Source organism: Nicotiana tabacum, chromosome 11 (genome assembly GCF_000715075.1).
Source record: "Nicotiana tabacum cultivar K326 chromosome 11, ASM71507v2, whole genome shotgun sequence".
Classification (NCBI taxonomy): Eukaryota; Viridiplantae; Streptophyta; class Magnoliopsida; order Solanales; family Solanaceae; genus Nicotiana; species Nicotiana tabacum.
In genome coordinates this window covers 172,211,879-172,227,233 of record NC_134090.1, presented here as the reverse complement: position 1 = coordinate 172,227,233, position 15,355 = coordinate 172,211,879, and the positions used below count along the sequence as shown (strand labels likewise).

Below are 15,355 nucleotides of genomic sequence, written 5' to 3'. Positions count from 1 at the left end.
ATAAGTTAAGAAAATGACAATACCAATCCATATAAACAACTACCCAAGACTGGTATCACAATGCCACATAAAAGCATTTCGGATATGTGTTCGGACTGCACACGCAAATCGAAGCAAGGAAAAAGGAGGCTTCTAAGGCTTCGGAACACAGAATTTACTCGTAAATTAAGTGATGACCTTTTGGGTCATCACACCCTTACACGCCTTAATCCAATAAGATTGTAGAAAGAAAGAATCATTCATTAAAGGAGATGCTGAACGCATTATTGATAAGTTCTGGTTTGCCACGGAACTTGTAGGGGGAAGCCGTTCTTACGACTATCCGAATACTAAATCGAGTACTCCATAGCAAAACATAATCTATTCCGTATGAAAAATGGAAAGGAAGGAAGCCCAACTTGAATTATTTTAAAGTGTGGGGGTGTTTGGCAAAAGTGCAAGTTCCTAAATCCAAAAGGGTAAAAATAGGACTGAAAACCGTTGATTGTGTTTTCATAGGATATGCGACTAATAGTAAAGCATATCGATTTCTGGTTCATAAATTAGAAAATCCCGAGATTCATAATAATACGGTTATAGAATCAGATAATGCTGAGTTCTTTAAAAATATATATCTGTATAAAAAGGAATGTGAGTTGATTGGTGAAGGATTTAAACGACCTCGGGAAGAAAAAAAACAAAGTACACTTAATTAGGAGGATCCAAGACGTAGTAAACGTCAAAGAACGTCTACTTCATTTGGACCAGATTTTGTGCCTTTCTTATTGGAAGATGAGCCTCAAACATTTAAAGAAGCTATGTCTTCTTCAGAATCATTGTTTTGAAAAGAGGTAGTCAATAGTGAAATAGAATTCATATTGAACAACCATACATGGGAATTGGTTGATCTTCCTCGTGGAAATAAACCATTAGGTTCTAAATGGATTTTTAAGAGAAAAATGAAAGATGATGGCACTATCGACAAATTTAAGGCAAGACTTGTGGTCAAAGGGTATAGACAATGAGAAGGTCTTGACTATTTCGATACATACTCTCCAGTTACAAGAATTACGTCCATACGAACGTTAATAGCGTTAGCTGCAGTTTATGGTCTTGAAATTCATCAAATGAATGTTAAGACAGCCTTCTTAAATGCAGAGTTGGAGGAAGAAATTTACATGGAACAACCTGAAGGGTTTGTGGTTCCAGGTAAAGAAAAGAAGGTATGTAGACTTGTTAAGTCCCTTTACGGACTAAAACAAGCACCCAAACAATGGCATGCGAAATTTGACCAAACAATGTTGTCAAACGATTTTAAAATAAATGAATGTGATAAATGTGTGTACATTAAAAATATTTTAAATCACAGTCATTATTTGCTTATATGTGGATGATATGCTAATAATGAGTAATGACATTGCTAACATAAATACGACTAAGTGCATGCTAACTAGCAAGTTTGATATGAAAGACTTGGGAGTTGCTGATTTAATTCTGGGAATTAAGATCCATAAGACTTCTCAAGGTCTTGCATTGTCACAATCTCACTATATTAAGACAGTACTTAAAAAATTCAAGCACTTGGGCTTTAAAATTGCAAAAACTCAAATTGACGTGAATCTTGCATTAGCAAAGAACAAAGGCCAAATCATATCACAGTTGAATTATGCTCGTGTGTTGGGTTGCTTAATGTACATCACGAATTGTATACGACCAGATATAGCTTGTGCTATAAGTAAATTGAGTTGATATACGAGCAATCCCGGTCAATCTCATTGGATGGTCATGAAATGAGTTTTGGGGTATTTAGTACATACCCAGGACTTTGCTTGCATTATAGTAAATATACTGCGGTCATTGAGGGATACTGTGATGCAAATTGGATCACCGGATCAACTGATTCCAAATCCACAAGTGGATATGTGTTCACTATTGGTGGAGGAGCGGTATCTTGGAAGTCGTCCAAATAAACTTGTATTGCCCGCTCTACGATGGAGGCTGAATTCATAGCTTTAGATAAAGCCGGTGAAGAAGTTGAATGGCTCCGGAATATTTTGGAAGATATTCCATTTTGGCCCAAACCGTTGACACCAATATGCATATATTGTGATAGTCAAGTGGCAATTGGAAGGGCTGGGAGGGTTATGTATAATGGTAAATCTCGTCATATACGACGAAGACATAAAACCATTAGGCAATTACTCTCTAGAGGAATTATCACGATTGGTTATGTAAAGCCAAGTGATAATGTGTCGGATCCACTTACAAAAGGCCTAACTAGAGAGGTAGTTTAGAAATCATCAAGGGGAATGAGACTGTAGTCGATAACAAGTCATAGTGGCAGTAACTCTACCTAGAAGACTGGAGATCCAAAGATCTAGGTTCAAGGAGATCAAAAAAAGTCATTAATGACGGTTCAACATTGTCAACTAAACTTTTGGTCCATTCTCGTGATGAGACAATGTTCAGTACCAAGGATAAAGCATTAAGGCTTTTTAATGATTTCTAAATTTGATACGGGGGTATATCAAATAGTGTATATACGGGATGACACGTTTAGGAATCACCTATGTAAGTGTGAAATGTTAGCCGCTTCAAGGAGAATCTTGCAAGGCTAATTCTCTGTGCACTTATGAAACCAGGCGGTGTTCATGGCTGAAACGAACACAACAATGAGAACCAAGGACGGTTAAGGATTGGTTGTGTGACTTGTGGTTGTCTAGGTATACACCAAAGTTATACGGTTCAAAGATATCAAATCTACCGATTGATCGAGTATATCCGACATAAGTTCACTGCGGAAAGTTCAAAGGGAAACCTACTTATCCAGATGCAATTAATCCTTGCTTATGAATTACACAGTTTTCATGCATGTTTCCGTAATATAGCCATTCCTCATTCATGTGGGGGATTGTTGGGTTTTTATGTATTTAAGTATATTAAATACTTAAAAGAGGGTGAATGGGAAATGGAAGGAAATGAAATTTTTGAGTGAAATTTTAAGTTTTCCCCTTGGCAAAGGGACATTGTCCCATATTGGAAGAGGAAGAGGTTTTTTATGGGTATATAAGCAATTGCTCTTCTTCTAGCTCTTAAAGAGTTGAGAAAAAGGCAAGCCTCGCGTCGTCGTCGTCGCTCGCTCGGCTCGGCTTCGGATTCGGATTTGGATTTGGTCAAATGATCGATTGATTAATTTTTTTGGACCAAATTTATTTGTTAATAGTAAAATATTAACAGAAATGTTATTAAATATTTGTTTTAACAACAAAATATAATATTAAAATAAATATTAATATTAAATCCTCCAATCCGTTTTTCAGTTGTGTAACTAAAAATTAAACTACCCTCTTCAATTTTCCCTCTTTCTTTATTGTTGAGTAAATAGCCATTTATGTTATGGCATTTATGCTGTGGCCGTTTGCATAAACAGCCATTCTGAAGAGTTGCACTTCTTCAGATTTCAGCCCAACTTTGGCTATAAATACAAGTCTATTCTGCTCAGAATTTCCATACGATTTTCTGAGTTTCTCCTCCTTCTTCTGCATACTTTTAACATCAAACAAAGTAACGGTAAGTGTGATTTGCTACCGAACTTTGTGTTCGCTGAAACACTGGGGTTTGAAGTACCACTACACTAGTGTGTAATTCGTTCTATCCTGGGAGAAAATAATCCCTAACCTTGGGTACTAGGATGGGATTAAATTCCTTAAGGAAACACTATGAATTCAGTGGGCTCGGATTAAAATTCTGTTTCTGTTTTTCATTTCTGTTTATGTTCATTTATATTTTCCAGAATTATTTTACAAAATACAGTTTACTAACATACATTATATTCTCTAGACCCCACTTTTGTGAGATCGCACTAAGTTTATTGTTGTTGTTGTTCTTATTGTTGAGCCTTGGGTATGAAACTCGACATTCAATGGGTATAATTTAGCTGGTTACAGTAGAGAACTCGACACTCAAATAAAAGGGCAGCCTAATGAACTAAGCTCCTGCTATACGCGAGGTCTGGGGGAAGGGCCGGATCACAAAGGTTACGTAGTCTTACCCTATATTTCTGCAAGAGGCTATTTTCACGGCTTGAACCTGTGACCTCCTGGTCACATAGCAATAACTTTATCAGTTACGTCAAGGCTCGCCTCCTCGATATTCAAACATTATGTCTTATTTAGGATCACAACAACAAGTAAAATTTGTAGCCACTAATGCAAACCTCATTCATCATAGAAAATTCCTAATATTTTCTACATTATCAAAATTTGTTTACTGTACACAATTATTTGTTACTCGTACCGTTTCAATTTAGATGACACACTTTCCTTATTAGCCCGTTACAAAAAGAATAACATATTTCTATAATTGAAAATTATTCAACTTTAAATCTTTCATTTTATCCATTTTATTCTTAATAAGAAATTTTTATAACCACACAAAGTCATGACCCCACAAAGCTTTTACTTACGCTTTTAATATTACAAATTCCAAAAGTCTCACTATTTGCTCTTAAATTTTGTGACGAATCAAACTATCTCATCTAAATTGAAAAGGGGAGCATTGTATTACAGATTTATTTACTAATTTGATAGTGAAAATAGGAGTATAAACTTACGTACAAGATGATCAGCAGAATGGGACATCTTGACACGTGCAATTGTGTTTAAGTTCCTGACGTGTTTTAGCTGATTCAGTTCTCAAGGACACCTAGGATCTAGCTCCATGTGCTTAAAATCATCGATTATGTTTTTTATGGAAACCCCCGACCATCCAATAATTTAATTAACTTAATTAATTCTGTCCTTTTCTCTAATAAATTCTTAATCAATTTGTTGAGCTTGACACTTCTGTCGTGTTGTTTAGCTCAAAGGCTCCAGCACAAGGGGAAAAAAAATCCTTGTATAAAGTATTACTTTAATTCTTAATTAATTGTGTTGTTTGTAGCATTGTTTGACTAGATAGAGTTTAGGAAAGAAAAACAATATTTGGAACTGGTATTTTAGATATATTTTATAGCTGTAAAAGCATATTATTAAGAATAAAATAAATAAAAAATTGTCATTCTGTTTGGCGATACTCATTATAGCCTACATTTGGATATGACAATAACAATCAATGAAGTGAGAAAGACCTTGGGCGACCAGAATCCAACTTCGAGTAGAAATAAAAACAAAAACTAGCTAATTTATTCTAATATTCGTAAGTTTTGGTGAAATTATCTGATTTTGTACATGTGTGACTTGTAAGGTAACTAAATTTCACTTTTTTCTGTTATCATCCACCCTACTACCCTCCACCCCACCCCACCCCATCCCCTACCCCCTCAGCCCCTCCCAATTTTTTTATTACTTTATTATTTTTTTGCAAATTCAGATTTCTGTTTTTCGTTTTTCTGCACCACCCTCCCCTCTCCACAAAAAAGAATTAAACTTTCTTTTTGTAATTTCAAATTTTTGCTTTTCTCATCCCCCCGAAAAAAATATTTTTCAGTTTTAGTTTTTTTTTATTTATCGATTTGAAGGTTCAAAATTTTACAAGTTCGGAGGTTTACGTGTTTGGAAGTTTACGGGTTCGAAATTTCGCAATTTCGAAAGTTTATGAAATTTGTGGATTCGAAAGGTTGTTGGTTTGAAAGTTTATAGCTTCATGTTTATTATATCTAAATTATTTATAAATACTCTTGAAAAGTCATTTTCCTTAATTTGCGTACAAAACACCGGAAAATGAATAAGATTACTACTTGTTTTCTAAGAAAATTTTTTCACGGAAAACATTTTCCGTCATACTAAACACACCCTAAATTAGCCTCGATTCATCTCACTATTGTTAAATTCACATGGACTAGTTTGACTCAGTATGTTAGTAAAGGAAAATCTAAAAAGATATAGTATTAATTAGACCCCCTAGTTACAAAAATACTGTAATTGTTCTTTCAAAACATAACAACAAGATCTTCACATAATAAATACAACCTCAGACAAAACTCAATTTTTTGAAATTATAATGGTTCTCTCTTTTTTATTATCTTCTCCCATAGAAATATTGTTAAAGTGGGTAATTATTTGAAAGTATCTATAAAAATATAAATAGTGTTCCTAAATCTTTATGTGATGTAAATTCTCTTTAACAAATTTAATTGGGCTTGGACCAACTTTATCTTGGGGCATTTGTATCTATACTCACTTTTTGGGCCACGTTTTAACTTATACTCGCTGTGTAAAAAAAATTGCAAGTGTACTCACTTTTCGTGTAACTTCAGGCATACAGGCCTGAAGTAGCAAAAATTGTTGAACCAAGTGTTGGCTGAAATTTTTGTTTGTCATTGCTGAACTTAAGCATCTAGTAGCTGAAGTTTTGTTCTCTATTTGCTGAACTTCAGCATGTTTTAGCTGAAGTTTTGTTCTATATTTGCTGAACTTCAGCATGTTTTAGTTGAAACTTTGTTATGTTTGTGATGAACTTCAAGGCTGAAGTTTGTTTTGTATTTGCTTAACTTCAGCATTCTAGAAGCTGAACTTTTTGTTTATATTTGCTGAACTTCAGCATTCCTAAAGCTGAAATTCTAAAACAACAATGACAAGTTGTCATTAAGATTCAGTTGCTAACTACTATTTATTGTATATTTTAGCCTTTAGAATAATGGAATTATCAGAAAATTTGAAAACCAATACTCCTATAAAACAAGACCATTAGTAAAGGTAACATTTTCACCTAATGCGCAGGGAATCAAGTTGTGCTTTCATGTTTCAGTAGTAATTAAAATTAGAACTTTCGAACTGGACGGTCCAAAAGCTAATTCATAGTTGTAAAGAGCTAAAATAGCAAATATAAGTTGTTATCTCTCTCTCTCTCACACACACATAATGGGACAAGTAGGTATATATGAATCATTAGGCTAGAACACATAACAATATCTCAATCTTCAGCATTTAGAAAATGAAGGAGGAGGAGAAAGAGGCCTGAAATTGTTTAAACAGTGTGTAAAAGTTAAAACTTTTTTAAAAAGTGAGTATAAGTTAAATGAAGGCGACCAAATAGGATGCCCGTGCAATTTTTACCTTTATGTCGGCCTAGTTGTCTCATATTACTACTCAAAAATCAGCCCAAAATATTAGGGGGTTCTGACACAATTACCCACAAAAACAAAACTATTTATCCTTGTCTACCCATTTATTTTTCTACCCATAAACTAATTACATTTTCTACCCATATTAAGTTTTGTGGGGAATTTTTTATTTATTCTCCAATTCATTTTTATTTCTATGCTTCTTTTCTTTTCTTTTTTCTTTTTTTTTCTTTTCTCCTTTTCTCCTTTTCTTTTTTCTCGTTTTCTTCTTATTTTTTTCTTTTTCCTTTTTTAATTTCATTTAACTTCTTTCTTTTTATATTCTTTTTCTCTTCATAATCTAATTTCATTTTTTATTATTATTATTTTTATATTATTACTAAAGAAAAATCAAATTGTGTACCAATTAAATATAGCTAATACAACCAAAAAATATTAACTAACATATGATACCAGTATAGTATATAGCTTATATCAACAGGGTATACAATTGTACGCAAAAAGTTTAAAAAATTTAATTCAATTATTAAACTGAAATAATATCAATTGTCAATAAAACTTTCAAAAAATTCTAAAAGGATCTAATTGTAAGAGTATACCATTACATTATATAGCATACTATAATATTTTATTTTATTTTTGCATTTTCAATTTGCCCCTCACGTTGGGTAAAAGCTTAAAGCAAATTAAAAGGGAAAAGGCAAGTGAATTTACGGGTAATAAGTATACTATTATAGTATATTGTACACTATTACAACATATTGTTACAGTATACTATAGCGGTATACTGTTACGTAACTGTATTCTTCTTCGATTATTATAATATACCGTTGCAGTATATTGTAAACTATAATAGTATACTATTGCAATATAGCTATATGCTCCGAAAACATATTGTATACCGTAGCGGTATACTTTAGATGTGTTCTTATTCGATTTTCAACTGAAAATTTCGATCTCAATCACCTAAAATCAGCTCCAAATGCTATCAAATTTCACTATGAACTCCCAGAAGGCACTATAAGCAATATTTAATAGTACCCACTTAGAATCAAACAAGAAATCTTCAAAAATAAAATTGAGCTTCAAGCCCAACAATGGTGGATATTCAAATACACATAAAAATTTAGATCTTGGAAGCTTACTCGAAGATACTATAAGCAATATTTTATACCACCACACCGAATCAAACAATAAATCTTCAAAATAATAGCACCACTTCAACAAAGCAACATGAAAGAAGAGGCGAATAGTGGTAGGGCCAGAGGTAGGGGCATCTTTGAACATTTGGGAGGTTACTGAGCCAACGAGAATTTCAACTTTAGGACAAGTCTTGGGTAAATAGAATGGGGTGAGCCAACGAGAATTTTAACTTTACTGAGCCAACGAGAATTGATGGATGGAGAGCCAAGTAAAGAATTGGAGGAAGGTAAAATGAGGAAGAAGAAGAAGAGAAACATAACAAAGGTGGGTAAATATTTTGGAGCGCATGGATAGGAGTAGTAAATAGTTTGGGCCGCTATATTAAAGGGTAAATAGTTTGGAATTAATAGGCATAAAGTGAGATTTTCCGACTTGACTTTCAACCCAACTGCCACATCAGAATAGATTATTTCCTTTCTTTTTATCTTTTTTCTTTGTTTCTTAACAAAACGTAAACTTCTAAGGGGGTGTTTGACTAAGCTTATAAGCTGGTCAAACTGGCTTATAAACACTTTTTGGCTTATTTATGCGTTTGGTAAAATTAAAAGTACTTATAAGTTAAGTGCTTATAAGCCAAAAATAAGCCAAAAGCTGGTCTTCCCCAACTTATCAAATTTAAGCTTATAAGCACTTTAAGTTTGACCAAAATATTTACTATTCTATCCCTAAAATATTTCTTTTTAAAATAAAACTCTTTATATACCCAGTTCTTCAGCTGTTTATTATTAATTTCAGCACTTTTATCCAAACACGTAACTGTTTATTTTTTAAATCAGTTCATCACTTAAAAAGTATTTTTCGACACCTAATACTTGTTAGCTATTCTAAATCAGCTAAGCTAAACCGGCTCTAAATCCCAAAGCATATAACCCCCCAAACCAAATTAATTCACTTGTAATCTTTTCCTTTATCCCCTTTCCTTTCAACTCTGCAAATTTTCAATCCAGAACACCCCTCAATTTCCCCTTCCAAGTCCTCACAAATCTCATCCAATTAACCCCCAGTTCCCTTCTAGGTTTTCTTTTCCTTCAATTTCTTACAATTTCACTTTCAATTCCCATGAAATGATCCAAAATTCTCACGACAACGATTCTTCCTCCAAATCAGTAAACGAAACGGTAAATGGGTCTCACCATTTTACCATCAGGGGTTATTCTCTGGCCAAAGGAATGGGTCCTGGTAAATATATATCAAGCGACATTTTTACCGTGGGTGGTTATGATTGGGCCATTTATTTTTACCCAGATGGTAAAAACATAGAGGATTCTTCTGTATATGTATCTGTTTTTATCGCATTGGCTAGCGAAGGCACTGATGTTAGGGCCTTGTTTGAGTTGACGTTATTGGATCAAAGTGGTAAAGGGAAACATAAAGTTCATAGCCATTTTGATCGGGCATTGGAAAGCGGGCCTTATACTTTGAAATATAGAGGGAGCATGTGGTACGTTTTATGTTTATGTTTATATGGTAGAATTCGTTAACTATTAGCTATATGCTTTGGATTGGAAAAATATTTTATGTTTCAGTTGGGGTTTTGATTGTATGTAATTAGGTTTTTGAATTGTATTTGGTTTCAAGCCTGGATAAACTAGGAAGGTTGTTGCACCCAAGGGTATGGCCTAGTCGTCAATGAAGTGGGTGGTGGGAACCCTGAGGTCTCAGGTTCAAATCTCAACGGAGTTAATAAACACTAGGTGATTTTTTCCTATCTCTCCAAGCATTAGTGGAGAGAGTTACTTGGTACATGTTGCTGGCTGGAAGTGGCAGATATCTCGTAGAATTAGTCGAGTTGCGCGCAAGCTGGCCGGACACCACGATTATTTTTAAAAAAAAAACTAGGAGGGTTGTAGATTCACTGTTGGTGTAAAAATTGTTTAACTACGGTGCTTTACTGAATTTGATCTTTTGTCCCTCGTAATAATGTCAATTTTTGATCTCAGCGCTTGTCGTTGACGTGAGAATGGTCACAATCTTTTTTCTAAATATCAGCTAACTTGGAAAATACATTTACTTGTAAGTGCACCAGTAGCTATTTTGTGCTGTTGTTTAAAACATAGCCGACATTGCAATGTCTTTGAAACACAATTTAAAAAGAGCGGTAGATACCTGCTTATTCAAATGTCAAGATTGTATCCTGAAGTCCAGTTCTTGTAGTTCAAACTTCAGGCCACTGTGTTTCTGAAATCTTTGTCGTTTTTCTCTCTTCTGGCTGTTACGGTTATCTCTATGTTCAATGTGCGTAAATGTATTGATTTGGGTGCCAGATATTGGGGAGTGCATTCTTGAGTTTATGATGATGCATGTACCGTCCAAACCTTTACACTGGGTTAGGTAAAATACGTCTATGGTACTTTTATACAAAAAAGGAAAAGTCTTTGATGCCGTTGAAGTGTTAAGACTAGGTTATTTATTATTTCTTTATTTACGACATGGTGTCACTAATATGCATAGCCCAGAACCACAAGTTCTTGTTAAACCTACTGACTCACATTGAGCATTGTAGTTGGGATTGAATTAAATAGGTAGATTATGAGAACATACCGAAGTTTAACTGGAGTAACATGGTCGGTGATGATTCATATAGTGGACCCCAACTTGTTTGGGATTGTTGATGATGTCTTGATGATGATGAGAACATATCGAAGGATCCATCTGTCTAGTTTTATTCATTAAAAACTCAATGATTGCTTAGATAACTGACTCTCCTGTGTTTGGTGATCAGCTACATGAGTGACCTCATCTCCTCTCCGTTGTGTTACTTCCAAATAACTGTTCAGTGATGGATCCACCATTTATTTGTCGCTAGTAGCCCTTTATGCTCTGTGCCTCAGTGGAAGAAATTGTTCGTTTGCGCCTGGTGTACTTTCTTTTGTAAAATATGATAATGCTGACATATTGTGAGTACACTCTGTAACAAGTGGGTCTTAGATAAAACTCAAGAAAGTTCGCCGAATTTCTAGTTGGAAAACTGTATTAGCTTTTCAATCTGAGCTGTTGAAATACATTTAGAACATTTTATTTTACTGTTCATCATCAGAACTTCTTGTCTGTATTTACAGGGGTTACAAACGATTTTTCAAAAGAATAAATTTAGAAACTTCTGACTACCTGAAGGATGATTGCCTTGCCATGCACTGTACCGTTGGAGTTGTCAGAAGTCGCGTTGAAGGGCCCAAAGATTATAGTGTTGTAGTTCCACCATCAGACATGGGCCAAAATCTCAAATACTTGTTGGATGCTGAACTTGGTTGTGACATAGTTTTCCAGGTTGGAGAAGAGACATTTAAGGGTCATAAGTTGATACTTGCTGCTCGGTCTCCTGTGTTTAGAGCCCAATTCTTTGGCCTTATTGGGAATCCTAATACAGACAAAGTAGAACTTGAGGATATTGAACCCTCAATCTTCAAGGTAATTAGTTCGTGCTTTAATACGCATGATTCTTCTGCTGTATGAAGAAACATATATAATTAAAGGAAGGTAAAAGATGGAGAATTTGAAAGATGAAAGGCCTTTTCGTTTGAGGTTCAACTGTTTAAGGATTTTTCTTTTAGGGGGACAAGGTGGGTGGGGATGGAAGCAACTGGTTTATAATATATTTCGTTGTTCCTTCTCAAACGTTAGCTTGTAGTACTTTTGGCATTCATTTTCTGAATCAGCATGTAGCAATATGATGCGTAGGCTGAGATTTTGATTGGAATTTGTTAGAACACTAATGTTTGTGCGAGCTAAGCATTTTCTATAAATTTACCATCTTTGACTTAGTTGGTATCACTATGTTTTAGATAGTCCTTTGGTATGCTGAGCTTATTCTGTGCGTCTGTTTACAAAGGGCATAGAAAAATATAAAGCTAGCAAGTATTTAGCTGAGTAGTCTCATCCCCTTAAGTTTTAGTCTGACTCTTCTTGTTCTATGGTCATGGTCTTGCACCTTAGCTTCTCCAACTTGTGTTTCTCTCCATGTTGGTTGTCTGTAGTTTTCAATATAAAAAATTTACATGTAACTTGCCCCAACCTTGCAGTCCTTTCTTAGAAGCTGAGATGATCTAGGTGGACTTCTTTTCGTTTTGTAGGCTATGCTCCAGTACATTTATTCTGATGAGCTTCCAGATTTAGGTGAAATTACTGGCTCTACTTCAACATGCACTTCTACGATAATGATGCAGCATCTATTGGCAGCAGCTGATCGCTTTGGTTTAGATAGGTTGAAAGAGTTATGTGAGGTGAAATTGTGTGAAGAAGTTAATGTGGATACAGTGGCAACAACTCTTTCCCTTGCTGAGCTGCATTGTTGCCCACAGCTCAAGGCCATCTGTTTGAAATTTGCAGCAACAAACCTGGGAGGTGCGTGTACTCCATAGATGTGAGCGGTGAGGTATTTCAGGTCATGTCATTTTTAGTTTTTCTTAGTTAATTTAACTGCAGACATGTTCTTTAACTCTGCTTGTTTATGTCAGTTCGTATGGCAAATTTATATCTTCCAGCTTAAATGTAAAGCCAGGAAAAAAAAATCTTATGGTAGTTTTCCACTTTATGATGATAGTCTCTTGAGCTACTATGATAAGGTCCTAGTTCTTTTATGAATGGGTGATTTTTGCTCTAACTTGGTTCAAGTTTATAGAGATGGGTATCTTATTGGTGTATCATTGAGGCAGTTTGTTTTTCGACCTTAGTCAAAATGCACTTTAGAGATGCTGGTGGAGTATCTCAAGTGAGGTTCCTTGCGCAAAGCAACTCCTATTATTTGATCTGGGCTTCCCGATCAGTTAGTTGATGCCTAGCTTGGAAAACATAAGAGAATATTTGAGTGGTTTTGGCTTCTTTAGTTATCATCCCTTGGAAACAAAATACTTAAACCAAAAATTGTACGTTGAAAGAACATTCAGATTTGACAGGTGGTGGGTTTTGCTTATGCTGTGACTTACGACATTGAGTCTCTGATGCCCATTTTGCTTAGATGTGGATCCTCAATTTCAATCGACAAAAGGAAACATGAAGTGATACAATGTGTAATATTAGAGAAAGTCTGCCGGTTCATGCAAAGTTTCAAATAATGGGTAGAGTAGCAATAATCTCGTGCCATTTCATTATATAGACAACATGAACGGGAATGTTATATTCGATATTTGGTAAATCAATAATGATAAAGTAGCTTTCCTTTTCATGCATAGTGGCTTTTAACCAGTGGCGTACGCATGATTTTTCATAAGTGGTGTCACTATTTCTAGTAAAAGGGCCGTAACAGTCAAAAAATATTTTGCAGAGCCAAGGGAGTTCGAACCCAAGACCTCTCACATAATACTTGAAGCTTATAACAACCACTAGACTACTGAGATGTTTTGTTGCAAGTGGTGTCACTTTTAATAGTTTTATCTTGTATTTCTGTTCTACTTATTATTTTTATATATATAAATAGTAAAAAATTTCGACGAAGCGGTGTCCTGTGACACCGCTTGCCACCATGTGAATACGCCCCTGCTTTTAACCATGGAAAAGGGCTGGCTTCTATGTTTACGATGCATGCTTTACAGCAAATGATGGGAGATAATGTAACTTCTATTTGTTTGGGTACATGTATGTCGGTAAATATTCTGGTGTTCAAAACTTTAGACGCAAGGGGCTTTATTGCAATATGGTGCTGAATGTGGTGTATAACTAGGAGAATTATGGATCAACAGAATTTGGAATTTGAGTCGTTGAACTAATTGTTTCATGAATGTAAGTTCGTATCAATCCATTATGTTTATGATTCTATAAACAATTAGGGTGATATTAGAAAACTGGGAAGCCTCGAGATACGTCAAAAACTTCTCCGTCATCTTGCTTCCATTACTAGCACAGGAGCATGCACCACTTAGTTGCAGATTCTTGGTTTTGTACAACATTGACTATATTTTAAAGCATATGCTAGCCCACACAAGACATTGTGGGGTCCTCTGCCTATTTTCATGTAATTGCTAAATTATTTTATTTTTTGTTAAACAGTGGTTATGCAGACAGAAGGATTCAAGCACTTAGAAGAGAGTTGCCCCTCACTGTTGTCAGAGCTGCTGGAAACAGTTGCATTAATCGACCAGAAGGCAAGTTTGATGTCTAGCAAGAAAAGGAGTAGCAGCAGCATCTTCGGTCTGGATCTGGCTGCAGATGGTGTGGCAGTGGAATCTGTTAATCCTGTTGTTAGGCGGGCGAGAAGGCGGATGTAACCTTATAATATGGCCTTCGAAGTGGAATGAAGTTTAGCTGGTTGAAAATATGATACCGGAAAACCCAACTAATGTGTAGTTAATTTCTTGTTACCTGATTTAGGAACAGTTCCAATGATCTGAATGATGATAACTTGTAATGTTAGCATCATTATGTTCTGTATCATCTATTATTCCAGACAGCCTAAGGTAGGTTAGGTGGTCAAGTAAAGTTTACTGTTGTATTTTTCACTGCTTGAGCTAACTTCAGCTTATATGAGATGCAATATGAACGAATATGTATAGAGTTCTCCCCTTAAAATATTAGTGTGTTGATGTCCACCTTTGCTTTCTTTTCATCTTTCCTGAGTCGGGGGTCTATGAGAAACAACCTCTCTACCTTTAAGGTAAGGGTAAGGTCTGCGTACACACTACCCTCCCCAGATCCTACTTGTGGGATTATACTGAGTTTGTTATTTTTATTAATGCCCACCTTCTTGTGTGTGATTGAATATGTTTTGATACATTTATAATTAAAAATGGTTTATGCGATGGCAGCCAAATCACCCTTCTAAGAGGGACATTTCGAAGGAGAGGAAGGGTTTATATATATGTGGAGAGAGAAGCGAGGGGAGATTGAAATGTATATGTGATATTATTCTACTTGATGATAAGGTTGGATATTTTTTGACGTACACTTTTATATGCCTATTAGAAATCTGCATCATCAAAAAGCGATAAACTTGTTGGATTTTATTAATCAAAGAGCGGGTTGGATAAGTAGATTTGTAAAAATAAAATCACGAGTTAAACAAGTTGAAGTATGACCCACTACCGACACAAAATCAACTCGTCAAAAATATTACCCAAACAATTTATCTCTCATTTGATACCCATATAGATGTATATATTATTGGTTAACTTTGTGGGG

General features: G+C 35.1%; 1 protein-coding gene across 4 annotated transcripts; it reads left to right on the top strand.

The window, feature by feature from the left end:
• The first annotated feature begins 9,095 nt into the window (after positions 1-9,095).
• LOC107816440 (BTB/POZ and MATH domain-containing protein 3) lies at positions 9,096-14,765 on the top strand. 4 transcript variants are annotated; one of them, XM_016642161.2, is made up of 4 exons: positions 9,096-9,686; positions 11,305-11,653; positions 12,316-12,612; positions 14,228-14,765. In XM_016642161.2, exons 1-3 carry the CDS (start codon positions 9,310-9,312, stop codon positions 12,601-12,603), a joined length of 1,014 nt encoding a protein of 337 aa, XP_016497647.1. In that variant the 5' UTR covers positions 9,096-9,309; the 3' UTR covers positions 12,604-12,612; positions 14,228-14,765. The 4 variants fall into 4 exon arrangements, with proteins under 4 accessions (XP_016497647.1, XP_016497646.1, XP_016497645.1 ...); XM_016642160.2 differs by having other exon boundaries at positions 9,097-9,686; positions 12,316-12,617; XM_016642159.2 differs by having other exon boundaries at positions 9,140-9,686; positions 12,316-12,586.
• The last annotated feature ends 590 nt before the right edge of the window (positions 14,766-15,355 follow it).

Excerpts from the sequence above, each read along its gene's own strand:
- LOC107816440 (XM_016642159.2), top strand. The coding sequence starts at position 9,310 with ATGATCCAAAATTCTCACGACAACGATTCTTCCTCCAAATCAGTAAAC. Across the intron at positions 9,687-11,304 it reads AAATATAGAGGGAGCATGTG|GGGTTACAAACGATTTTTCA; the intron begins GTACGTTTTATG and ends CTGTATTTACAG. Across the intron at positions 11,654-12,315 it reads TTGAACCCTCAATCTTCAAG|GCTATGCTCCAGTACATTTA; the intron begins GTAATTAGTTCG and ends TTCGTTTTGTAG.